This window comes from Hemiscyllium ocellatum, chromosome 30, assembly GCF_020745735.1.
Source record: "Hemiscyllium ocellatum isolate sHemOce1 chromosome 30, sHemOce1.pat.X.cur, whole genome shotgun sequence".
Taxonomy (NCBI): Eukaryota; Metazoa; Chordata; class Chondrichthyes; order Orectolobiformes; family Hemiscylliidae; genus Hemiscyllium; species Hemiscyllium ocellatum.
The window spans coordinates 32,475,718-32,502,582 of NC_083430.1; the positions used below are offsets into that span (position 1 = coordinate 32,475,718).

The window sequence follows — 26,865 nt, forward strand, 5'->3', positions numbered from 1 at the left end:
TTTCAAAAAAGAAATCTTTATTTCTCAATGTGATAAGATATTTCAACAGTTACCATTTGAGTGAAGACATTTCAAATTAATCCAAGACATCCTTTGATAAGAGATGCTGAAACAAGTTAAGGAAAACAAGGATGATGAGACTGCCACTGACCTTGCCATTGTGTTATCTGAGACCACCACATTACATTCAGTTACCATACACCAAGGCGAATGGTGATAGAATTGAAAGAATGCATTGTTTCAGCATGGACATGGACCTCAATGCACAGGTTGAAGAATATGAAGAGGTTTCTGATGAAGAGGTTGAGAAACAAGAGGAGGAGAAAGAAGATGCAGAAGAAGACATTGCAGAGGAAGATGATGAAACAGAAGAAAAACACACCGAGGAATCCACAGATGTAAACGATTAATCATAAGGAATTGGATGGCTGAGATTTACACTAAATGGGGAAGTGTAATATCCTGAGACAAGAGACCATTAAACAGAATGAACAAACAATTAACTTTATCCCTATTAAAGGTCTGGGAGGGCAACTGTTTTGTCTGTTACTTGTTTTCCTACAAGTGAAACTACTGTAAATTTGGAATATTAAAACTGACTTTCTTGTGAAACTTGTCGTGTAAACCTTTGGATTACTCCCAGTGCCACATGCTCACGAGGAGAGGAATAGCCAAATAGAATAGACGATATGTGGCTAAAGAACAGGAGCAGGATGGAGGCTTTATGATCCATAATCACACTGGTTTCTGCATCTGGAAGATGGGACCTATGCAAGTCTGACAGGACACATCAAAACTGAAACGGGGACACCATCCTTAAGGGAGGTTGGAATGTTCTTGGAGGCAGCTTGGAGCTTCAGCAGGGAGTGAAGTGCAGACAAGTATAGAAGAAGATGGTGCAGTGGTAGTAGCCCAATCTCTAAGCCAGAAGCCAAGGTTTAAGTTCTATCTGTTCCAGGGGTGTCTCATAACATCTCTGAGCAGGTTGATTAGAATTTTTTTTAATTAATAAAGTATAATCAGGTTAATCCAGAGACATGTGCAAATATAGTCATTTTAAGGCATTTTGAAGCATGGCAAGGCTGCATGCCATTTATTTTTTATTGCAAAGTGTCTGCACAATTTAAAATAGTAATCTTGGTCCCACACTGCTCTCCCTTAAACTGTATGTAACGTTCAATCATATTCTGGTTGCTGCTACTCAGGAGCACTTTCACCATGAAGTTAGGAGTTAATCCCATCTCATGTGGACACCAACTGAGAGTAAAGCTATCCCATCAAAATAATGGACAATGTCTACGAGGAGTTGCACTTCCAATCACAGGCTGGTTCTGTCTTGCAAACATGGCAAAGAAACAGTCTGCAATCGGATCATCAGTGACGTGAGTGGGAGCAGTCAGTAAGGCTGCCAGGCAGAAGACTGTGGCAATGGAAGATGAGGCCAGGGGCTGGGGAGCAAAGCTTTCAGTCCTGGGGTCTGGAGGGAATGTAGCTGCAGAGTGGCTGGTGTTGTTAAAGTAGAAGCCTGAGGCTGCTAAAGTATGCCTGTTGTCACATGCCAATTTAAATACTGTGGCGCAAAGGAAATTAATGATTGTGGCTTTAAGTTCACTAGGGTAAAGTTACTTTAGGATATTGTTGAAAACTTTTAATTCTGAGAGCCCAAATATACCAAAGATCAGCAAAAATATCCCATGCATTAAGAGAAATCAAGAAGTTACTTTGTGACCTTATCACCTCAGAAAGGAGTTAGTGAGCATGAGAAAGGAGCCCTTGCAAAAAGTAGCCCATAAAACACAAAAAGTTACCGTGAAGAAAATCTCAAGAGAAGCCCTTGAAAAATAAAATATTTTGACACTGGTCAGATGAGCAAATGGAATTCAATTCAGAGAAGTGTTATCTGCAACTTTGGACAAAGCAAAGAAATACTCTATAAATGGTCCTGAGAAGTTTAGACCAATAGAAGGACATTAGAGTGCTTATATCCACAGGTTCCAAAAGATATCTGGGCAGTTGGTAAAGTGGTTAAGAAGGGATGCAGGATATATTTCTTTATTATTGCGGGGAGGATGTGGCACAATGAAAATATCACTTGTTGAGAAATCCAGAGATGCAGGCTCATGTTCTGAGGACATGGGTTGAAATCTGATTATGGCAGCTGGTGAAATTTGAATTTAATATCATTTGAAGTTAAAAACTCATCTAATGGTGGCCATGTAATCATTGTTGATTATTGTAAAATCCACCTGGTTCACTAATATTGTTGAGGGAAGGAAATCCATCATCTTTATCTGGTAGCCTACATATGATCCGAAATGCACAGTAACATGGTTAACGCTGAAGTAGCCCAGAAAACCAATCAGTTCAGGAGTTGTAAGGGAAAGGCAACAACTGCCAGCTTTACCAGGTTTGGGCTATGTGAGGGACAATTTTGAGAAAGGGGTTTATTGAGGCAAAGAAACGGAAAGCCAATAAGTAATTCTCTGAAATTGTTATGTCTCGAGACAAAATGAAATGCCTGGATCCAAGAAAAAAATTCTTGTTTAATGCAAAGGGAAGTGAATACAAAGGAGGAAGGTCACTCTTCAGTTATATCGGCTATTGGTCAGGCCATATTCAAGTACTATGTATAGTGTTGGTCACCTTATTTAAGGAAAAATACGGATACATTGGAAACAGAACAGAGAAGGTTTACCAAAGCAATGCCTGGTTTCCTGAGCAAACATTGAAGAGGATGGACTTGATCCAGTGGAGTTTCAAAAAATAAGAGCTAATTCGACTGGACCATACAAGATCTTGAAGGGTCTTGTCAGGTTTGATGTTTAATGGATATTTTTCAATATGGGAGAATTTCGAATTAGAAGCCTTTGTTTAAAAATAAAGGGTAGCTTATTTGGAATTCTCTTCCTCAAAAGGCAGTGGGAACAACATCTATGAATATTTTTAAGTCAGAGATGGATAGATTCTTAATGAACAAAGAGGGTGAAAGATTATCATTGGTAGGCAAAAATGTGAGTTTGAAGTGACAATCAGATCAGCTACATTTTTGTAAAATAGAGCAGGCTTGAAAAGCTAAAATGCAGACTTCTGTTGCTGCAACTTCTTTGCATGCCCTTATAGGATATATCAGGAAAAGCTCGATAGAAATTTATGAGAGAATCACACAGTTTGCAATTTTAAATGACAAATTATTTGGGAATGAAGTCTAATCAGTCACATATTGTCAAACTTCAGAGGGAAGTCTCCCATTTTCTCCTGGTAGATGGAATCAAACCACTCATTCTGAGACACAAGAAAGTGATTCTTCCAGTCTCCAGTAATTCCTGAAAGCAGATAATCAGAGATTAAATATTTAGTGAAATGTGCTTGACATAGACACAGTATATAGATAAGCATAAATTTGAAATTAGTAACCGATTATTCATCTGTTATTAACAGAATTATGCATTTATAACGTTGCACATCAGTTCAATCTGAATCAGAAACACAGATTGAATGGTTCTGTGATAGACCATTACTATTGAGGTCATGATTGGAATTGCAACTTTGAAAAGCATGGGGCATCAAAATTATTATATCCATGGAGTGTCACCAGGGATTTCCTGAGATGGCGTCTTTGTGTGTGTAATGTTACTGTACGAAATATTGGAGTTTGGAATCACCCCTATGGAGTCCAAATAAAGATCTACGGTGAAACATTCCTGCCTAATTTGGAACATTGAACATTAATACTAATGCTGTTTTTCTGTTAAGGAATTTTGTTTCTCAATTTTAAGTAAAATCTATCGCAATTTCAGATACTCACCGTAAACTAGAAACATTTAAAAAGTCTAAGACAACATTCAAGGGTTATGTAAAGTTTTGTCACTCGGGTTCCAGTTCTTGTGGTTGTGGGTATGTTCGTCGAGCTCGGAAGTTGATTTGCAGATGTTTCGTTCCCTGTCCAGGTAACATCTGCAGTGCTTTGGATCCTCCTCTGCTCTACTGTGTCTTCTGGGTTCTATTTTGTTCCATTTCTGCTGATTCCATTTGTTCATTGTAGTGTCCGGTATATTGGGAGTAAGTCAATGTGCTTGTTGATAGAGTCTGTGGCTGAGTGCCATACTGGCCATGACAACATACAACCAGAACCAGCAACGAGTAGCAGCAGAAACGGAGTCAACTAAATTCCTGAAAGCACAGTACAGCAGAGCTTCACAGGAGGCACTGAAGATGTCACCTAGACAGGGGACAAAACGTCTGCAAATCAACTACCCAACTCAGCGAATATGACCACATCTAAGAAACCATCCTTGAAGACCATTGATGGTGAGAATGCACTATTAAGCCAATTATTATTACATATTTTCTATTTTTTAAACTCCTCTCAGGAAAAATAAGGGCTGAATAGATACTAATCTTTCAAGCAACCATAAAGCTGATATGTACTAACCTGCTTGTGATCATTGCATTACTCACCTTTTCTAAAGAAAGACCCACTCTCTGTATTGAACATTTCTGCAAGATCTTTGTAGTTTGTTCTAGGGTTTTCTTTCATATATTTAAATGTGCATTGATTCAAAATTGACTCCAAGGTATCTTCGTCCAATTTTTTATTCAGAAAAGATGCAACTTTTTGTACCACACTCCGGAGATCCTTCAATAATTCAGAACGGGAAGTCATTCAAAGATAAATCTAAAACATAATTATTTGCTAACATTCATAAATCTGACTAGCATTCTCCTATAATTAAGGTATACACATTTACTTCCAACTTAGCAATAACATTTTTAATCAGATCATAAAAATTGTATTCTGCCTCATAATGACTATAATTCAAATATTTTTCAACATCGTCAGAATGAATTGCCCTGCTCTAGTGCATTTATTAATAGCTTCTGGTGTTGTTTCAGTGCATTAAGGTGCCCACTGTGGGTAATTCACATTTCAGCTCCATGAGGAATGTGGGAAGGACAATGGCTTTGTAGACCAAAAGTTTAGTCTGAGCCTGTAGATCATGGTCTTCAAACACCCTTCTTCTGAGATAGGCACAGACTCCACTGGCACAGCTCAGGTGGGCTGTTGTATTTCTGCATTGAAGTTGGCCTTGGAGGAGAGAAGGCTGCTGAGGTATGGAAGGTGATCCATGTTTTCAAGGAGATGGTCATTGGCCCTTGTTGTAGGAGAGGTGGGGAGACTGTTGATGGAGAACTAGAGTGCTTTTTATGTTTAAGGCTAAGGCATTGGAGCTTTTGTTCCTTGGCAAAGTCATTCAAGATTCACAGCAGATCTTCCACAGAGCGTGCTGCGATGGCATTGTCATCAGCATACTGAATCTCCAAGGTGGAGGTATTGGAGAACTCGTCCTTGATCTAGAGGCTATAATGGTTGAATAGTCTGTGATCCATACGTTAAATGATTTGAATTTCCTTGGGCAGTGAGATGGAGGGTGGCATCAATGAAGTTGGTGAACAGAATGGGTGCGATGATTCAGCCCTGTTTGACCCTGTCTTTACTGTGAAAAGTTCAGGCTAAGCACTGTCACAGACATGTCAACATGCAGCAGCCTCAGTATCCTGATGAACTTATCAGAGTAGCTGCATCATGACAGTATCCGGCACAGAGCCTGATGGTTGGCTGTGTCAAAGGCCTTAGATTGGCCAATGATGGCTTTGTAAAGTGGTTGTTTCTGTGCCTGGCATTGAAGTCTCCAAGAAGATTTACCTTGTCCTTTTTGGGGATGCTTGACAACAGTGTTTCGAGGTCAGCATAGAGAGTCTCCTTTATTTCCACCTCCAAGTCAAAGACCGGGGCAACGCACTCACTACTGTAGCCATCTGATTGTTGGTGACCGTCAGACAGATTGCCATGAGTAAGGAAGTTCAGAGAGACAACTGATGAGCTAGTTCTTAATTGTGAATCTAACACCATGAATTCTGGGCTCATCAGCAGCTTTCCCTTTCCAGACGAAGGTGCCATCCATCAGCATGACAGGCTTCAGGAAGAGCAGCAAGGTCGCTCTGGCATCTCTTCAGTTCTCTGGCTATGATTGCAGTTATTCTCTCAGCTTGGTCACTTCTCAGGTCAGTCAGGGTTCTTATATTCCAGGCTCCAAAGTTTATTATTCTTTGTTTCTGACTACATGTGAGTGATCCCTCTGGACCCAGTAACCCAGTCGGGGAATTTTGAGGCAGGGTATCATTAGAATACCTTTCCCAGCCCCCTCATCTACTGGGTTGAGCAGCGCAGTTCCTAAACAGGGGTGAGTGCAGCTGTGGAAATGCTCTATCTTGTCGTCCAGAAGCAGGACGACTGAGTCTGACACCCACCACCTAGTGTCTGTTGGTGACTAAAGGTTTCCAGATATCACACTCCTGCCCCCTCCACTACTAGCTGTTCGCCATAGGACTTTTGTCCGGGATGTAAGTCGGACAGGAACCTCTTGGGAGGATGCCTGTGTGTAATGTCTTTTAACGTGGGGGTGTGGGTGCAGGAGAACAGACAACCGCCATATGGATCATTATAGATAGGGTTTGAAGCCCAGTGATCCGGAAGCCGCAATGACTGGCAGCCATTCTCTGTTGCAGACTTCATTCACCCTTGACAAGCATTGTGATACTCTAATTTAAATTCAGCTCCCATTTTCCACCATTGAGGTCTTTATGCTTCATTTGGAACCTCATCCTTAAACTTACTACCCTCCAGAGGGTTTAGCTTTCGGGGGGGGGGGTTCCTAAGTGTACCCAAGAGGATAGCTTCTAACATTTTCCCTGGAGAAGTTCATTGACATTGCCCACAACTTCCATCCCGCACTCAAAATCACTTGGTCCATCTCAGACAACTCCCTCCGCTTTCCTGACCTCCCAAACCCGCTCCCCAAAAACTTCATCCCGTTCTCCCAATTCCTCGCCCTCCACCGCATCAGGTCTTCTCTACATCGGTGAGACCAAACGTAAACTAAGGGAACAGTTCACCAAGCATCTTAGCCAAGCCCGCAGGGACCAACCAGACCACCCAGTCACCACCCATTTTAATTCCCTATTCCAATCCCTTTCCAACATGATATCCTTGGCCTCCTCCATTGCCACAATGAATCAGACCTCATATTGGAGGAACAATACCTCATCTTCTGCCTGGGCAGCCTACAGCCCGAGGAATCAACATTGAGTTCACCAATTTCAAGTGACCTCCCTTTCTATTGCCCAACTCCCTTCCCAGCCCCTTCTCCTCCCTTCAATTCCTGCTCCTCACCCCCTTTATCTGCAGCTCCCCTTAGATTCACCCCCAGTCCGGAAGAAGGGTTACACCCAAAACGTTGACTTCTCCATCTCCACAGGCTGCCTGGCTTGCTTTATTCTTCCAGCCTCCTGCTTGTCTACCTTGGATTCCAGCATCTGCCTTTTTTTTGTCTGTAACCTAGTTTTTGGCATCTGTCCAACTTCCTTTTTTCTAATGGAACCTTCTCCAAATATAGGGAAATTTGGAAATTACATTTGATGCATCAACCACCTGATAAGTCACTTATTTTCAGTGCCAAAAAGAAAAGACCCATCAAGACCCAGAAACTTGTCAGCCTGTAGCGCCAACAATTTACTCAATACTAATTCTCTGATGTTTGTAATTTATTTGAGTTCATCACTCTTTTCCACTTCCTGATTTATCATTTCCTCAATGAATATTTTTTCTATCTTGCCATGTCTCCATTCTTTGATTTATCACCTTTTCATTATTATGATCCCTTATCCTCAATATTTAGTTTCAAAACTTTTCTGCTTCCCTACTTGCATAGCTCATGAGAACATTGGTTCCACCAAAATTCAAGTACAGACCATCTCAATGGGACAACCCTCACTTTCCCTGGTACTGATACCAGTGTCTCATGAAGCACGGCCCACATGTTAACATTAACCAGCCATTTTACCCGTTTTTGTTTGTTTTATATTTCTAACCATGTGGAACGTTTTGCTGATTTCCACCTTTGTTATTGTTTAACCAGCAACACTGTCAACTAAACATGCTGCCAAATCTCTCTTCTAGTGAGGTAGTTTGAAGAAAGCAACTGCTACTTTTCCCAAAATGATAGCCATTCTGACTTTCTTTTATTCATTCATTAATGGGTTGTGGGCACTGGTTGTTAGTTCGGCCGGCAGATGTTGCCTGTCCAAAATAGAATTGCCCATTCAATTTACATACTTAGAATTTTGAGCATGTTCTTCAAAGTAAACATTCTGATTTATAGAAAACCTGGACACAGAAGATTTAATAACATATTCCCTGCTGTAATTGTTTCAGGTCCACATAGTTCATGATTTATTCAGCATCTTTGGTTCCATATATAAACAAATATCACTTACATTTTTCATATCCTCATATGCCACAAACAAGATGTTGAGTTCATCTTTATGACTGTGCCAGTCTCTGATATGTTCAAACCAAGATCCATAGAATACTTCAAAGAAGGATAAATATAGTGAGTCAACCACAAACATTCATTTCTGTCACTGCATATTATTAATATATATTGTAAATAATTGTGGCTAGTACTGATCCTGTGCTGTACCTTATTAAATGCTTTTTCGAATCCCAAAAATGTCAGATCTACTGGTTCCCTTTTATCTCACCTGCTTGTTTCCTCGAGAAAGCACACTAATAAGTTTGCCAGGCATCATTTTCATCTCATAAAGTTATGCTGACTGTGCTTGAACATATCATGTATTTCTAAATCCTCTCCTATTACACAAAAGACTTTATCGTTTGCCCAATGATATGTTAAGCTCTCAAATAAAAGCAAAATACAGCAGATATTTATTTCTGAAATAAAAACAAACTGTGCAGGGGAAACTGAGCAGGTCTGGCAGCATCTGTGGTGAGAGAAACTGAGGTAATTCGAGACCAATATTACTGTACATCAGAAATTAAAGGAACTGGAAAGTTATGGTTGCCAGGCTGTTGGCAGTCGTGGGTGGAACTGATTGTGAGGCTATCCCCAGCAAAATATAAAGAGTGCTCATGATGGTAAAGTGAACTAGAGATCGAAATGAAGGTGTGACAAGGAGAAAATCGGTCTGCTCTGCTGACAGCAGTCAACAAAAATCAAAGATATGACCAGCAAAGGGATGTAAGAAAAATGGAGGATAGATGCCAGAGAGATGGCAAAGTGCCAAAGAGCAAGCCAGTGTTAAGCTAACTGGCATATATTTATCTGATTTTTTCCCTTCCCTTCCCTTTTTGAATAAGTGTTTCCATCAGCCATTTTCTATTCCAGAATCTATAGATTCCTGTTCAACTACTACCAGTGTGTCCACGATCTCTGTAGCTACTTCCTTTAAAAGCCTTGGACCCATCAGATCTAAGACAATAATCAACCATTAGTGCCATTGGTTTCCTTCATACCTTTTGTTCTAGTGATAGTTATTATGTGTTACTTTAACTCTTCAATTGTTTCACATTTTGGGAATGCTATCCATGTCTTCTACTGTGAAGATTGTCACAAAATATTATTTAACTCCTGAGCCATTTCTTGGTTCCCCATTCTTCATCCTCTTCAATAAAAGGGGCTATGTTCACTTTGGACTCTCTCTTCCATTTTTATGTATTTAAAAAAGCTCTTATTATTTCCTTTGATATTGCTTACCAGTTTGCCCTCAGTGCATTTTCTCCATCAATTATTTTTTGGCCTTTTTTGGCTTTTAAAACTTTCCCAGTCCTTTAGTTCATGACTAAACTTTGCCACATTGTATATTTTTCTTTCAATTACATACTATCCTTAACTTCCTTGATCCATTTATTCCCTTACTAGGATCTGCCTTCCTCACTGGAATATGTCTTTGTTGTGAGTCATAAACATTTTTTAAAAGTGTTGTTATGAAGACGTGAGTGTATTGCACCTTTAAGAGAGTTAAAAGCTAGCAAAAACTACCTGACAGCACCAAGTGTTCTGGGAATAAAAAAAATCATGTAACATTTGGTCGATCAACTCAAGTAGCTGAGTGCTTCGAGACAAAAGGAAATACAATTTTGGCCAATCAGCTTAAATTATACCCCAAAATATCCACCTCCAATCAAGTTTGAATTGAGTTTATTAACAATCTTAAAAGCCAATGACATAATGTGATTCTATGAGGGTATAAGGCTGGGGAAAATTGAACAGCTGAGCAAGTAAATTCTGCCTGAAAGTAGCTCTCTTAAAGGTACCTTTATCAATCAGTAACCTGTGAAACAGAATCCCCAAGAAGAAGGAAAAAGGACAGGAATACAGAGGAGAATCAAAAGCTGCCTGCTTTTGATATCAGTAGTTTTGTTTTGTAAATCTTAATTGGGAGTTTTCTCGGACTGGTATTGTGGAAAAGGAAGGTAAAAGATAGGATAGAGGAAGGAGTTGTAAATAGTTATTAGCTAATTATTCTCTGTTATACTTTAAAAAATAAAGTTGTTACTTTTACTGTAACTAGGGTCTTGGCCTATCAAATTTTCACAGATTGCTGCACAGAATAAATCTTTCCTGTGTTGTTGGGTTAAAACTGAGCAGGGCAGTTTACCCCATGTCGTAACAGTGTCTGCCATTGTTCATCACCTACCTTTCTCACTAAATTACTTTCCAGTCCACTCCAGTCAACTGTGCCCAGATTCCATTGTAATTGCTCTTATTTAAGTTTACCACTGTTGTTTCTGATCCAAGTTTTTTAAAGTGAATTCTACCATGTTATGGTCACTATTCTCCAGGGAATCTTTTACTCTGAGATAATTTATTAAATCTGCTTCATTACATATTACCAGATCCAAAGTAACCTGATCCCTGGTTGGAACATCAATGTGTTGTTCTAATCCAAGAATGCTCCATGTGGATACCTTTGCCAGTTTGATTGTCCTAATCTGCTTGAAGACTAAAGTTGCCTTGGTAATATACTGCCTCTTTCATATGCCCTCATTATATATCCTGATTAATTCTGTTCAATAGAACACCAACTGTTGGAAGACCTTAGTGTCTTCTTTCCCTTGTTACTTCTTACTTCCATCCATGTGAATTCAATACCATCCAATCCTAGATAATTTCCTCTTACTACACATATCATTTGTATTGTATCAAATGAGCCAGTTTCTCTTTTTGACCCTATTTGCTTGCTTTTAAATACTTGTATACTCTATCTCACTCTGGGTATCATTGTCACAATAATTTCTCTGCAAAACCATCACATCAATTTTCTTTATAAATTTACATATTCCCCCACCCAAGCCATCCTCATCAGTTGTTGTTGGCTGACCCTCTAGACACATGCTGAAGTTTGTGGAAAATGGACCGTTTCACCAATATGGCTGAGAAAGCTGGAAGAGCTGTTTGATATCATGATATGATGAGCTGGGAGGCTTCAGGAGTGTGCATGTATGTTCATCCCTGTATACGGAGTAGAGTAGGACCACATCAGGAGCAGCTCAAAGAGCTGTGTTCATCCCTCTGAAGGTTTTGACTTTTGGAGCTGAATTTCTAGCTCAGAGAATCTTAAACAATTTGATTATTAAAACAAAGGACATGATGTAAATCTATTTTGAGCATGTACTTAGTTGTTCAATTATTCTGTTGTTTATCGCGAGTAATGTATATTATTCTATTTTATGTTTTGGCTGTTTGTAAGATAAATCAGTAGTTAGTTGGGTTTTTCTCTTTTTCTCGTTTTGGTTATCATTTATTTCTTTTCTTTTTTCTTATTTACTTAATTTTATATTGGTGTTTATACTTGTTTGTATTGCTTCTCTAATTTTGTAAAAAGATCTTTGAAAGTTTCCTTTTTTCAATAAAAATACCTATTAAGGGAAGAATGCGATACATTTGATAAGTTCAAGTAAAACATTCAAAAAAAAACATACCATTTCCTTCAACAAATTTCTCCAAGAAATCTTGAAAATCCTTTGGTGCCTCCAAGAAACGACCATATTTGTGAAAGTGATATGAAGACACAATCACATCCTTGGGATTTCTAGTGACATAAATGATCTGGGTTGGAAACAAATACAAGAACAAATATAAATCAGTTGTCAGCTGCTGTTCATTTACTAATGTCTGTACCGAACAATAAGCCACCCAAACAATTCGATTAAGTGCAAAAACAAAAATTGCTGCAAAAGCTCAGCAGGTCTGGCAGCATCCACAAAGAGAAATCAGTTATCACTCATCAGCTTTGCCCACAAGACTTGTTCTCAGAGTATTTCATCACTCAATGGGAGGTGGTTTCCAAACCTTTGGAGGTCATTTGCACTGTTTACTTTTGTTTTGCCCTTGGCCTGCACTTTCCAGCTGACAGCCTTGTCACCAGCACGGCAGGTGTTTAGGAAACTCTAACAATTGCAACAGGTGGCTTCCCTTCAACTTCACACCACTGCATAAAACAAACGGAATGAAGATCGAGTACTATCTTACAGGAGTCAAAACATTGAACTGTGGACATACTGGCAGCAAATTAAAATTTTGCACAAGATGAAACCCCATGTTTAAGGAGACTCCGACTTTCTGCTTGCTGGTTGCTGACACTTGCAAATGGGACACTGAACATGATTAGTTTCAATTCAAGATCCAGTACAGGTTAGGCCAAATACAATGCAAATGCTGAGGTCATTCACCAGAAAATTCCCCACAGCAGGAGAATAACCTGAGGCTAATTGAAGGCTGATGACTGGTACTCTGCCAATTAACACGTCAAAAGCTGCATTCTGTCCCCAAGTCGCTTAAATGCGCTTATGAGTGAGGTCCAAACTGAGATAGTGCCAAGAATAGTTTTGTTTTTGATCTCTGTCTCAAAAAGGCGCTCAGACAGCACAGCTGATTGACATTGACTGCACCACGACAAGAAGGCTCAACACTGCCAACCTGATGCCACCTGACGAAGGAATCCAAACAGGCACAAACGATGTTGAGATCCTGAATCACACTACTTGTCCAACACTTTCGCATTCAAAAAGACCAAGGTGGGGTTAAAAATATTCCTGGTCATTCCGGGAAACAGGAGCAATAAGTTTTCTGAAGGCTGCTCCATGACAGTGAGGCAGAGGTGATGCAGCTCATGCTTCCTAACAGTCTCAAGTAGCAAGTGTTAATTGGTGTCCACGATCAAGCACAACACCAAGCAATGGGAAAATGACTGCTCTGGTCAGAGAGCAGTGTTACTGCTCCTGAATGGCTGCTGATGTACAGGAATTCTGATGAAGTTGAGAGAGGTGTACTTTGGCCAAAGAAGCAAATCAACCTCACCCTGGCATGGGGTCCCTGGTAATCAAAAGACCTCAAGAAGTCCTTGCAGTGGATTTTCCAGACATTGACCCTAGCAATTAATAGGGCCAAGCAGATTCTCAGACTCATGGATGTCTTCAAGTTCATACAGGGCATTCCCAGCTTTGACAGAAAGCCTAAATTATTGCCAAGGTATTACTGTGTGATTGGTTCACCTATTTCGGAGTTCCATGTTCAATTCACAGCAATCGGGTATGCAACTTCGAAAGCAAGCTCCGACAAGAGCTTTGCAAAGTCTACGACATTGCCAAAGGGTAATGGAAAATGCCAACTATTCAACCACACTGTACAAGTTGGTCTATGAACATGTTCAGAGACACCATTATACATCTCTGGACCAGGGGGCACTTGAACCCAGGACTCTTGATCTATTTAAAAGTTGATAGACTGAGAGTAAAGAACAGTACATTCAAAGAGATTGCCTACCTTTAAGGCACCTTAAATGTTAATGCCACAACCATGGCTCAACTTTTAATTCAAACAAATGAAGTAAAATATGTTGGGTGAGCTAACTCAGCAAGTTACTGCACTTCAGTTGAGTGAGTCACACTGAGGAAATGTCCTCAGCGTAGACAAGTTCCAGACTGGGGTGGGGTGGAGCCACATTGATCAACTCTATACTTAGGATGATAGTTTTAGGTTTTTACTTACTTGAGAAGAAAATGTATCACATTCATAAAAGAAATATAACTAATATGCCATTAGAAATTAGAGTTACTGTGTGGTGAGAGTTTATTTTCTGTATATTTGAACTTAATCGGAAAAATAGATTGTTTACAATTTCAATGTAACAAAGAACTTATTGGATTGCAATTATATTTAAAGTTGGTTTAAAACACACCTTGAATTTTTTGTTTTTCAAACATTTTGGCACCATTTGGTAGTTTAAATGTGTTGTCAACATCTGATAATCTTTGATTTCAGGCTTGCTTCTCGTAATCTCCATCCACGGGGCTCTCTTATAGAGGTTCATCTCTTTTTTAGAATCATTGTCATTGCACAAAATCAGACTTATGACCTGCTGTATCCAAGTTGTTCCTGAACCAGAGAGACATAAAGTAATTAATTAATAGAAAAACAAGGAAAAAGGTGCCTTAGCTTCTCTATTTGGTGTGGGAGGTTCAATATGCATTTTCTTTGTGACTTTACTCATAAAATTTATGCACTCATCATCAACAGAAATATCGTTAAATAAATAGCAACTCTTGTATTGACAAAACAGACTGTTCCGTTTTTTCTGTCGGGGGCACACATGCACTCAAAGCAGGAGGATCAGAATACATGGGGGGATGTCATTGTTCTGAAACTGTCAGCAGCACACTATCCACTGTGAAATAATTGAAATGCAACAGATATACAAACTGCTTGACAAAATGGATTATGTCAGTCTCAATCAAATTTTAAAATTCTTTCCACTATTGATTTAAAGGTTGCTGCCAAATTTAATTATTTACATCCTGAACAAACACTGGCTCCGAGCATCAACATCATGAGATTAAGGTTTTCATTTATCTTTCAGGGATCTTTAATTAAGTGGAATGAATATATTTTAAGTCATATTAAGTTATATTGGCATTCTACAATGAGATAGTTTCTCCAGAAAAATCATCTTGGAGACACTTTTGGTTATAGTATTACAGACAGTAGGACTTGCTATCATTATCAGTTCCCCATTTAAAGTTTCAGATGATAGGCAGGTCTTTGGATAACTGTAAGACTTCATAGTGGCATGGGGCAAACAAGTTTCTGACCTAGAGTTGAGGCTTCTATTTATAAAGACTGAAAAGTGTCTGGGGAATCAGTACAGCACATTTGGCTGGATCGTTGCTTTGCAAAGCAGTGTGACACCAACTGCATCGGTTCAGTTCCCATCACCACATTGTGATTAGTATAAAGGACTCTCCTTCTCAACCCCTTCCCTTGCCTGAGGTCTGGTGGTCCTCAGGTTAAATCACCACCAGTTGCTGGTCTCTCATGAGGGAGCAGTGCTGGTCTCTCATGAGGGAGCAGCCCCTATGATCTGGAAAAACTATGGTGACAGAACTCCAAAAGTGGTTGAAAATAGGGCAAGAGCATAGTACTTAGATGAGAAATGTTGGCGAAGTGCTTCTGCCTGAAACGTCGATTCTCCTGCTCCTCGGATGCTGCCTGGACTGCTATGCTTTTCTAGCACTACGCTTTCGACTCTAATCTCCAACATTTGCAGTCATTTTCTCTTAATACTGCATTTGCATTGTGGACATTCCAGTTGCAGAAAAACTGGGAAACGCTGTGATATGCGTGTGGGGGTCAGCTTGCAACTGGCCACACCAGCCCAGTCTATCAGACATTGCAAGAATTTTGGGCCAACCTATCTGTAAATCCTATCCCTTGTCTCTCAGCTTCGAGGTTTCGTATCACAAAAGAGACCAATGATGAGAAAATTCTGATGTTAAATAGATTCTTTTTTTTTGCATTTGTTATCAACCATGACCTATTGTCAATAGAAGTGACATTCTTTTGAGGGTTTCAAAAGAGAACTGGTAATTATCCGAAAAGATCTTCACAGTTACTGGAAAGAAATAGGGAATGAGACTTGGCGAATTGCTCTTGCAGAGAATTAACACACACTTGTTGGGTCAAATGGCCTCATGTGATTAAATCATTCCGTAATTCTGTTGTTAGCTTATTTTTCTTGTCATGATAAATGCATGACGCTTTGTGATATTCTCCATCACAGACTGGCACTGGTTATCTAAGCTAACAAGGACAAAGTAAGTGCCTGGGCAGCACTCTAGGTCCTGCAAATGTGATCAGCAGAGACTGATTTCTGCTGCTTTCCATAACTCCATTTAAAACGAGGCATTGTGCATACCAGCCAAGCCCAAGCGATAACAGAATTCAGTTGTTATGAGATCCTGACAGATGAAGAGTATGAATGTATTTTTATCACAGATTCACAGATCACCTTCATTCATGCATTCAACCCTCACAGGGAGTAGCTCACAAACAGAAGAGCAAATTAAAAGCCATAATTATGGGTGGCATAGTGGCACAGTGGTTAGTACTGCTGCCTCACAGCGCCAGAGCCCCGGGTTCAATTCCCATCTCAGGCGATTCTCTGTGTGGAGTTTGCACATTCTCCCTGTGTCTGCGTGGGGTTCCTTCCGGTGCTCCAGTTTCTTCCCACAATCCAAAAATGTGCAGGTTAGGTGAATTGGCCATTCTAAATTGCCTGTACTGTTAGGTAAAGGGGTAAATGTAGGGAAATGGGTCTGGGTGGGTTGCACTTCGGCGGGGCGGTGTGGACTTGTTGGGCCGAAGGGCCTGTTTCCACACTGTAAGTAATCTAATAACTACATGTTAAACATTCTTATGAAGTAATTGTACAGCAACTCTGGACACAACAACATTAAATCACAACAGTTTCTGACCAGATTTGGGGTAAGTGATAATGACCGGAATATTTGGATCTATGTTGAACTCTTTCAGCCATTCAAGTCGCTCAACTGTGTGTAACAGTGAAGAGAATAAGATGCCATTGTGTTGAAAGTATGTCAGCGGTTCTTCACTGTTTTCCATCGTGGAATTTTTATCTAAAAAGAAAATATTTACTTCAGGCTTCATTTTGCATACATTAGCAGCAGGCAATTGCAAGATCAATCCAGAATGCTGTAATATATTACAAGAATTATTATCCACGCCTTTGCTTCAACAACTTGCGCCTTCTCTCAGCACAAAGTCAGGGAAAGTGTGTGGAGGTTCAATCTCTGCCCATTCAGCATTACCCAAGGATTTCCAGGAGTTACCTGAAAGTCCAATAGGCTTGCTTTCCCAAATCTCCTGCCCCACAGCCATCCTAGTCAGCCCCTCACCCACCATTCACCCACCAACTACCTACTAGCCATTTGCTTACTCACCCACTTCTACCATTTTCTTGCTCATCCACCCAGCCACTCACTTGGAGTACCGGCCGGGTACAGTATCGCATAAGACCAAAAGATAAAATGGTGCCATATGTGCATGAGAGAAGATAGCCATTTCGTTTTTCTATCATGCCATAGAAACATGTGCTATTTTTCAACAACTAGTCCATAAATTTATCAGTGTCACAGAATTGATATGATGCAGAAGGAGGCTATTCAGGTCTGCAATGACTGTCTTTGATTTATTGTTTCCTGACTTATTCTTCTGCATCTGGGCATTGATTATTCAAACCAACTGATTATTTCTCCTTCCACATCATAATTCAAACAAGCTCACCTCCAAACTCTGAGGCTGAGGACTCTGCTTCTCCCTTTTACGACTGGATCCTTAACTTCCTGACCTACGGACCGTAATCAGCAAGAATAGGCCACAACACTTCTTCCACAATAATCCTCAACACTTGTGGCTCACAAGATTATAGTCTAAACTCCTTACTATACTCCTTATGCACTCAAGATTATGTGGCCAAATTCAGCTCTAACTCTATTTAAACATTTGCTGATGACCCGACCATAGTGGGGTGGATCTCAAACAATAACAGGACAGAGTACAGGAAGGAGATCGGCAGCTCAGTGGCATGGTGTGAAGACAACAATCTCTCCCTCAATGTCAGCAAAACAAAGGAGCTAGTCATGAACTTCAGGAAGTGGAGTAGAGGTCATCTTCATGTGTGCATCAATGGTGCTGAGGTGGAGGTGGTTAAAAGTTTCAAGTTTCTGGGAGTAAATGATCTATCCTGGTCCATCCATTTCAACGCTAATGTCAAAACAGCACATCAATGTCTTCACTTCCTCAAAAGCCAAAGGAAATTCAGCAAGTCTGCAATGACTCTTATATAGTTTGTATATGCACCACAGAAAACTTCCTATCTGGATATATCACAGCTTGTGGTGCTGGAGAAGCACAGCAGGTCAAGCAACGTCCAAGGAGCAGGAGAGTTGACATTTCAGGCAAGAGACATTCATCAGGTGATGAAGGGCTCATGCCCAAAACATCGATTCTCCTACTCCTTGGATGCTGCCTGACCTGATGCGCTTTTCCAGTACCACACTCTCAACACTGATCTCCAGCATCTGCAGTCCTCAGTTTCTCCTATATCACAGCTTGCTATGGCAACTGGTTACCCAAGACCACAAGAAATGACAGAGAACTGTGAATACAACCTAGTCCATCACATGAAGTCACCTTCTTTCCATTGACTTCGTTACTTCATTCCACTTCCTGCTGCCCCAGGAAAACAGCCAACATAATTAAAGACCCCACCCCTGGTTCGACACTTTCCCACCCTCTTCCATTGGACAAAAGATGCAAAGGTTTGAAAACACGTAAGAAATGATTTAACAACAACTTCTTCCCTGCTGTTATCTGACTTATTGACGGACGTCTTGTACCTGAGAGTTGACCTTTCTCTGCACCTTCTCTCTACCTGTAACACAATATTCTGCATTCTATTCTGTTATCATTATGTACTTATGTCAGGTATGACTTGTCTGATTAGCACACAATACATTAATTTTCACTATATCTTGGTGCATGTGACAATAATAAATCAAATTAAAAATAGAAACATTGAAAGCCCATCTTGAATGCCTGAATTCAACCTGAATTTTCACTTATACATTCCATACCCTAAACTACTCACTGTATGAAAAAGCTTTTTCTTACCTCATATTTGCTCTCTTTCTGCTCTGTCCAGGCCCATCATGATTCCATAAACTTCCATCAAATCTCCTCTGAGCTTTCTCAGATCCAAGCAAAAATGATCCAACTTTACCAATCTATTTTCACAAGTGAAGATTCTCATCCATGGAATCATTTTTAGGATTCCTTTCCTTCACTCACTCCAATGTATTCATATCCTTCCTCAGGGTGCAGTGTGCAGAAATGTACACAGTACTCCAGCTGAGCTTTAAGTAGTATCCCATAAACATTCAAAATACCTTCCCTGCTTTTGTAATCTATGCCTCTATCAAATAAGCCTAGAATACTCTCCATTATGAACAGCGCTCTCTACCTGTGCTGCCACCTTTAAAAATGTAATCACACACACATTCCGGTCCCTTTCCTTATGCACAACCTTTAGAGTAGAATTTTTGATTGTAAACCATCATTCTGTATTCTTTGGATCAAAAAGCATTACATTTCTTGCATTGAACTTCATCTACCACCCGTCTGCCCATTTCACCAAGTTCCTGTGATCTCACCACGTTTCTGAGATCTTACATTTTGATTTCTTCTCTGAACAGAGTTCTCACTCTGTCAATAGCAGCAGCAGCAGCAGGTTGCCTCTCTCAATGGCAGCTGAACTCTTCTGGCCTCCCATCCTTCTTTGCGCTGGTTTATTTAATTAATGGCCTTGAACTTACCCCTGAATCTATATTCATTTTTATGAATATTACATCAGTAAAGATATCGTGGGTGTCATTCCCCTTTTATACAGTTGCTCAATTTGACCAAAGTACAAGCTATGGCTAACACCACAACACAGAATTTCTTTTTCAAAATAAACACCAGTGTAAAACAAGCAACAAGTTAAATATTTCCTTGCAAATCAGCTCCTCCAATCACTTGAAACCCAGATCTGTAAACTCATTTTAAGTTGGGTAAATCTTGTAACTATGCTGAAATAGGAAATAGCAAAAAGTTGCTTGAGTAATTACTTTACCCTCATGCACAGCCAAACTGGATGACCAAAGCACACCCGACTCAATATAACATTGAGCCATCAGGCACACAAAATCACCATACAAAACAGCTTCTGCCTTGTAATGCCCCAACCTCTGGGCCTTAATTCTAGTTACTTTTACTTGTGTCATAACATGTCCCAACAAGGTGATGGAAAATAACTATCACCAGGCTAACTTCAGATGTCACAACATCCATTTTCCCAACAGTAAATCAACCATGATTTGAAAACCTTCAGAGGATTACTTCTTAAAAGATACTAAAAGCTTCCTTAAACTCTGTCTTCAACTTTTCTGATTGTTCCAGACAAAAGTCCAAATGATCACAAAGTAGGTTGTTTTCCCCAGTGACAGATCAAGTCAGTTGTTTCCTGTGAACTTTGTTCCAATTAAGTATTAGAAGATAAACTTCGGACCCCAGACCCACTTTTCTATACTTTAGGTCTCAATTCTGTCAAATTCAACAATTTTTGAGCACCAAATGACTGCTGTTTGAAATTTGATCCATCCAGGAAAGGTCACATTGAGAACAAACAAGGGCCTGGCAATGAGCTTTATTTTCAGATTTCAATATAGATTAACTTAATGGACATTGACAATGTGGGTAGCTCTTAATGTGCGCAAGTTTGATCATAATCACCAGAATTAACCTGACACAAATTTCACAACTTTATAATATCTGGATGAGGCAATAACTGAACATCTCGCTACTTCAGAACTATCCAAAACCAGCTTCAAAGTACAACCCATAAAACAGCTGAAATTGCAATCCATGAGGGGTTTACTCTCACCAGTTTTACTCATGCAGGAAGAGAAAGGGAAACCGGCAGGTAGTCCCTTTTTAAAAAGTGGAAAAACTGTTTCACAGATTAATTGTGAAAAAGTGGAGCACTTTGATTTTAGATGGCTACGTGTAAGCACTAAATGGCAGCATTAAGAAAGGATATCAGCAATGTATGAATTCACAGAGAATTACAGATCATTCTGTTATAACGCACATTTCATTCACACAAATTCGCTGTAACGTGATTGATGAATTCATTTCAAAAGCATGACGTTTTAAAGCCTGTACTGGTTATAATGTGCCTCCAGGCCCATGAGTTTGAATGGTGCTGCACCTACATGACTTTCTTATAACACGGGGTTGTATGAGAACAGAACTACCGCTTTATAGCAAAACAGACTGTGTATACTTTTTTTCTGGCTTTTGACACTGTTCTGCAGTTGAAGGCATGTACTGTACCTTTAAGAGAGAGTGAATACGTTTTTGCACTGAGAGCTTACAAACACCTGTCAGATGGTGAGAGTAATTGCCTTCGAGACAGTAACTGCCTTCGAGAGAGTAACTGCCATCGAGAGAGTAACTGCCATCGAGAGAGTAACTGCCAGCAAAACACTCTCTATCAAATGTAGCTTTTCTTGTATGAAACATCTTCATGATAAAAAAAAGAAGATGACCCAGGGATATCTTCAGACAGAAGAAGACAAATACCCACGATAATAGCTGCTGTATTGTTTTGAAATTAAGTTGATGCAATTTTAATCCGGGTTTTTATTGGAACAGTATCGTGTTATACAGTTAGAGACAGATAATAAACAGTTAAGAGACGGGGGCTTAGAGTTGTAAATAGTTGTAGTTTAGTGTTCACTTTTAGAGTTAAGGAATAAATTGATATTATTTTCTTCAAATAATGGAATTGGGAGTTCTCTGTCACTCATATTTTAACAGATTACGAGGCAAGATGATCATTTTTCGTTGTGTAGTTTAATTAACAGAAGGTTTAACTGCTGTGTCGTAACAGTTTGGGGTCTCGGGTCCGTGATTTGGATAGGCTTAGACAGATCTTGTCTGAGATTTGGACAGATTTGAACAGGTTTCGGGGTATGAAAGATCTCAGCAGATTTAAACACTTGCCGATTATTGTCCGAGATCTTTAAATAAAATGGAGGTGAGCCAATTTGTTGAACTCCGGTTACTTGTGTTTGGTTAAATTAAAAACGAGAGAAATGGCTGTAAAGATTCCTAAAGAAGTTGAGGAGTTTGAAGATGATTCCCAAACTTGCCGAGAAAATTTGGAAAGACAGAAATGTCCATACATTTAGAATTAGCAAATAGGTCAGAATTGGGTCAAACCAGGGACAAAAGTAAAGCTGAAACTGTAAGGGAATATATCAAGCACTTAGGTGTGTCTGAGAAACAAACCAATGCAGCAGAGTTAGAAAAACTTAAATTACAATGGAGGCAAATGGAGTTAATGGATAAAGAGAGGGAGAGAAAGTTCTTAGCTGAGCAAAGGGAAAGGGAGAGAGAAGAAAGAGAAAGGGAGAAAGAATTTAAACTTCAGAAGTTGTGAATTAGTCAGGAAAGTCAAGTTAACAGGATGGAGATGAAGAGAGAAGGTAGTGATATGTACAAGTATGTTAAAACATTGCCACATTTTGATGAGAAAGATGTTGAAGCCTTCTTTATATAGTAGAATCCCTACAGTATGGAAACAGGCATTTCGGCCTAACAAGTCCACATTGATTATCTGAAGAGTAACCCACCCAGACCCATTCCCTTACCTATTATCTTATATTTACCCCTGATTAATGCACCAAACCTACACATTCCTGAACACTCTGGGCAATTTAGCATGGTCAATTCACCTAACCTGCACATCTATGGATTGTGGGAGGAAACCAGAGCACGTGGAGAAAACCCATGCAGGCACAGGGAGAATATGCAAACTCCACACAGACGGTCTCCCAAATCTGGCAACAAACCCATGTCCCTGACAATGTGAAGCAGCAGTGCTAACCATTTCCACTGTGGTAAAGTGGGACACATAGGCACAGTGCTGGTCATTAATGAAAGGCACTGTGGAAAAAGCTGTGGTGAAAGAGGCTAAACCTGTGGCATCACTGAAAGTAGTAAAGGAAACCCCAAGAAAAGTCAAGGACCTGCAGAAGAGTGCACAGCCCAGGCAGGGGCTGAGTATGAAGTTAGTGCCCTATTTCTATAAAAACTGTGCCTCTGTGGGGAAAATGTACTCAGAAAGAACAGGGGAGAAGGACAAGAAGATATAATTTTCAGAAGTGCAGGACCTAACAGTCTTTAGTACTAAAAGATGAACATATTTGCACTCTTTCTAACCTGTTACCCGAGAGAGTGGTAATTTGTGGGATAGGTAGACAGAAATTTTACATTCTCCTGTGTAAGATCAGGTTGGAGTACCAACTCAAGACTGGGGAAGTAACAGTGGGAGTGACTGACAGAGTGCCCGTTCCAGGAATACAGTTTGTTCTTGGGAACCATTTAACAGAATCCACAGTGAAAGTGACACCCCTTGTGGAGAAGCCACAGGAAGACCATGGAACTGAGGAGTTAAAAGAAAAATACCCTGTGAGTTTTTCCAGACTGTGTAGTAACAAGATCCCACTATCATAAGTCACATCACCAAGTAAAAACTAAAGAGAAAGATGAAGGAGTTGAAACTCAGTTAGTGGACACCCTGTTTGATGTAATGGTGCAAGAAAAATCTGAACAGGCAGAAGGTCAGGCAGAAGTGTTTAGTCCTGAAAGGCTAATGGACTTACAACAGAAAGACAAGAGAATAAAATCTATATATAATGATGGACACAAACAAAAGGTGTCAGAATGTATTCCTGAGGGTTATTTTCGTAAAGATAGAATCTTTAGATGAAAATGGAGATTACAGCACGCTAGTACAGAGGGGAAATGTGCTGAAGTGCATTAGATTGTGTTGTCGGTAGCATACAGACATTAAGTGTTCCAGGTAGGACATGAACTACCAGTAGGAGGTCACCAAGGAGTAAGGAAGACCCAAGCCAAGGTAGAAAAGCATTTCTATTGGCCTGGAATGCACAAGGATGTGGTTAACTTTTGCCGTAAGTGTCATACATGCCAAATGGTAGGTAAGCCACAGGTAGTAATACAACCAGTACCTTTGTTTCCAATTCCCACATTTGAAGAATTTTCACACAGGTTATGATTGATTGTGTAGGTGCCATCCCGAAAACTAAAAGTGTGAACCAGTACTTGCAAACCATAATGGATGTCTCTACCAGATTTCCAGAGGCAATGTCATGATGGAGTATTAAAGCAAAAAGGATGGGAGAGGAGTTAGTAGCTTTCTTCACACGGTATGGGCTACCCAGGGAGATTCACTCAGACCAAGAGTTTAATTTTACTGCTAGGCTGTTTAAGGAAGTCATGGATTGATAGACATACAGCATTTTAAGTCAAGTGCTTGCCATCCTGAATCCCAGGGAGCTTTGGAAAGGTGGCATCAGATCCTGAAGACTATGTTAAAAGTGTATTACCAGGTTTATCCGAATGATTGGGATAAAGGTATCCCAGTCATATTGTTTGCTATTAGAGATGCCCCAAATGAATCTACTCAGTTTACTCCCTTTGAGTTAATATTCGGATGAAGTGAGAGGGAATTTGAAATTAATTAAAGAGAAAGTGACAGGACCGAAGTCAGAGATTTCACACTTGGATAATGTATCTGAGGTGAAGGAGAGATTAAGTCAAGTAGGTGAGTTAGCTAAACAGCACCTGAAGAGGGCACAACATAGAATGAAGCAGGTGGCAAATAAAAGCTCTGAAATTTGGATGTTTTCCTGAGGGGGTGACGTAGCAGTATTGTCGCCAGTGTTAGGAGATCCCTTCACAGCCAGGTTTAGCGGTCCTTATCAAATTGAGAAGAAGTTGAGTCAGGTAAGCTATCTGGTAAAGATGCTGGATTGAAAAAAACCGTATCGCGTATGTCATGTGAATGTGTTGAAAGCTTGTTATAAGAGATTGGGAACTGGAGAAACAGGTGTTAGTTACTGCCCTGCAGAGAGAGGGATCAAATCCAGAGGTCATGAAGTTTGATGTGCCTCGAAATACATTAAACAATGAGAAAATCCTTGAGGGGTGGGATAAGTATAAAGGAAGTAGGAGTATACTTCAGAGGGAAATCAGGAGGACAAAAGGGGGTCATGAGAAAGCATTGGCAAATAGAATTAAGGAGAATCCAAAGGGTTTTTACAAATATATTAAGGACAAAAGGGTAACTGGGGAGAAAATAGGGCCCCTCAAAGATCAGCAAGGCGGCCTTTGGAGCCGCCAAAAATGGGGGAGATAATAAATGAATATTTTGCATCAGTATTTACTGTGAAAAAGGATATGAAAGATATAGACTGCAGGGAGATAGATGGTGACATCTTGCAAAATGTCCAGATTACAGAGGAGGAAGTACTGGATGCCTTGAAACGGGTAAAAGTGGATAACTCCCCAGGACCTGATCAGGTGTACTAGAAAACCCTTTGGGAAGCCAGCGGAGTGATTACTGGGCCTCTTGCTGAGATATTTGTATCATTGATAGTCACAGGTGAGGTGCTGGAAGACTGAAGGTTGACTAACGTGGTGCTACTATTTAACGTGAGCCTGATGTCGGTGGTGGGCAAGTTGTTGGAGGGATTCCTGAGGAACAGGATGTACATGTATTTGGAAAGGCAAGGACTGATTCGCGATAGTCAACAAGGCTTTGTGCGTGGGAAATCATGTCTAACAAACTTGATTGAGTTTTTTGAAGAAGTAACAAAGAGGATTGATGAGGGCAGAGCAGTAGATGTGATCTATACGAACTTCAGTAAGGCATTCGACAATGTTCCCCATGTGAGACTGATTAGCAAGGTTCGATCTCATGGAATACAGGGAGAACTAGCCACTTGGATACAGAACTGACTCAAAGGTAGAAGACAGAGGGTGGTGGTGGAGGGTTGTTTTTCAGACTGGAGGTCTGTGACCAGTGGAGTGCCACAAGGATCGGTGCTGGGTCCTCTACTTTTTGTCACTTACATAAATGATTTGGATGCGAGTATAAGAGGTACAGTTAGTATGTTTGCAGATGACACCAAAATTAGTGGTGTAGTGGACAGCAAAGAGGGTTACCTCAGATTACAACAGGATCTGGACCAGATGGGCCAATAGGCTGAGAAGTGGCAGATGGAGTTTAATTTGGATAAATACCAAATGCTGCATTTTGGGAAAGCAAATTTTAGCAGGGCTTATACACTTAATGGTAAGGTCCTAGGGAGTGTTGCTGAACAAAGAGACCTAGGAGTGCAGGTTCATAGCTCCTTGAATGTGGAGTCACAGGTAGATAGGATAGTGAAGAAGGCATTTGATAAGCTTTCGTTTATTGTTCAGTGTATTGAGTGCAGGAGTTGGGACGTCATGTTGCAGCTGTACTGGACATTGGTTAGCCACTGCTGGAATGTTGCGTGCAATTCTGGTCTCCTTCCCATTGGAAAGATGTTGTGAAACTTGAAAGGGTTCAGAAAAGATTTGCAAGGATGTTGCCTGGGGTGGAGGATCTGAGCTACAGGAAGAGGCTGAATAGACATGTTATTAAGTATCTGTTCAGACATGTTATTAGTGGAGCTTGAACCCTGGTACTGGGAGTTGAACACTACAACTGCGACACAAGAGCCGTTAATCCAATTTCTCTAATAGATATTTTCTAGATCAACCTCTTCAGAGATGTTATTATATACTTCTGGAGCAGCTGCGATATGATCTGACATAGGGACATGTTCATTGCACCACAAGACCCCTGAATCTAATTGTTTTCATATCACATTTCCGTTAGGATTTCCGCAGTTTCCCTACAGTTTTTAGTTCTCCATTTTTCCTCCTCTCCCTTTTTTAATAAGAAAGTTATACTTGCGACAACATTTTCAACATCTTCCAATTCCTGCATACTTGGGGAGGTAGGGATGTCAACAACATCAGAGACAAACATCAGAGGGAAGTCTGCCACTCTCTCCTGGTAGATGGAGTCAAGCCATTCTTTCTGAAACACAAGAAAGTGCTTCTTTCAATCTCCAAGAATTTCTAAAAAAAGTCATTCCAGATTAAATCATTACATTAAAACAAACTATCACATTAATTTTGATAC

At 40.1% G+C, this 26,865-nt stretch overlaps 1 protein-coding gene across 3 annotated transcripts; it reads right to left on the reverse strand.

Moving 5' to 3' along the window:
* On the reverse strand, positions 1–26,750 carry LOC132830061 (amine sulfotransferase-like). 3 transcript variants are annotated; one of them, XM_060847527.1, is made up of 7 exons: positions 26,670–26,750; positions 16,673–16,834; positions 14,101–14,297; positions 11,843–11,969; positions 8,335–8,429; positions 4,459–4,636; positions 1–3,323 (listed from the first exon to the last, which is right to left on the reverse strand). In XM_060847527.1, the coding sequence occupies exons 1-7, from the start codon at positions 26,707–26,709 to the stop codon at positions 3,214–3,216; spliced, it is 909 nt and encodes a 302-aa protein (XP_060703510.1). In that variant the 5' UTR covers positions 26,710–26,750; the 3' UTR covers positions 1–3,213. The 3 variants fall into 3 exon arrangements, with proteins under 3 accessions (XP_060703510.1, XP_060703511.1, XP_060703512.1); XM_060847528.1 differs by lacking the exon at positions 26,670–26,750 and adding an exon at positions 18,891–19,093; XM_060847529.1 differs by lacking the exon at positions 26,670–26,750 and adding an exon at positions 18,617–18,633.
* Between the last annotated feature and the right edge of the window lie 115 nt (positions 26,751–26,865).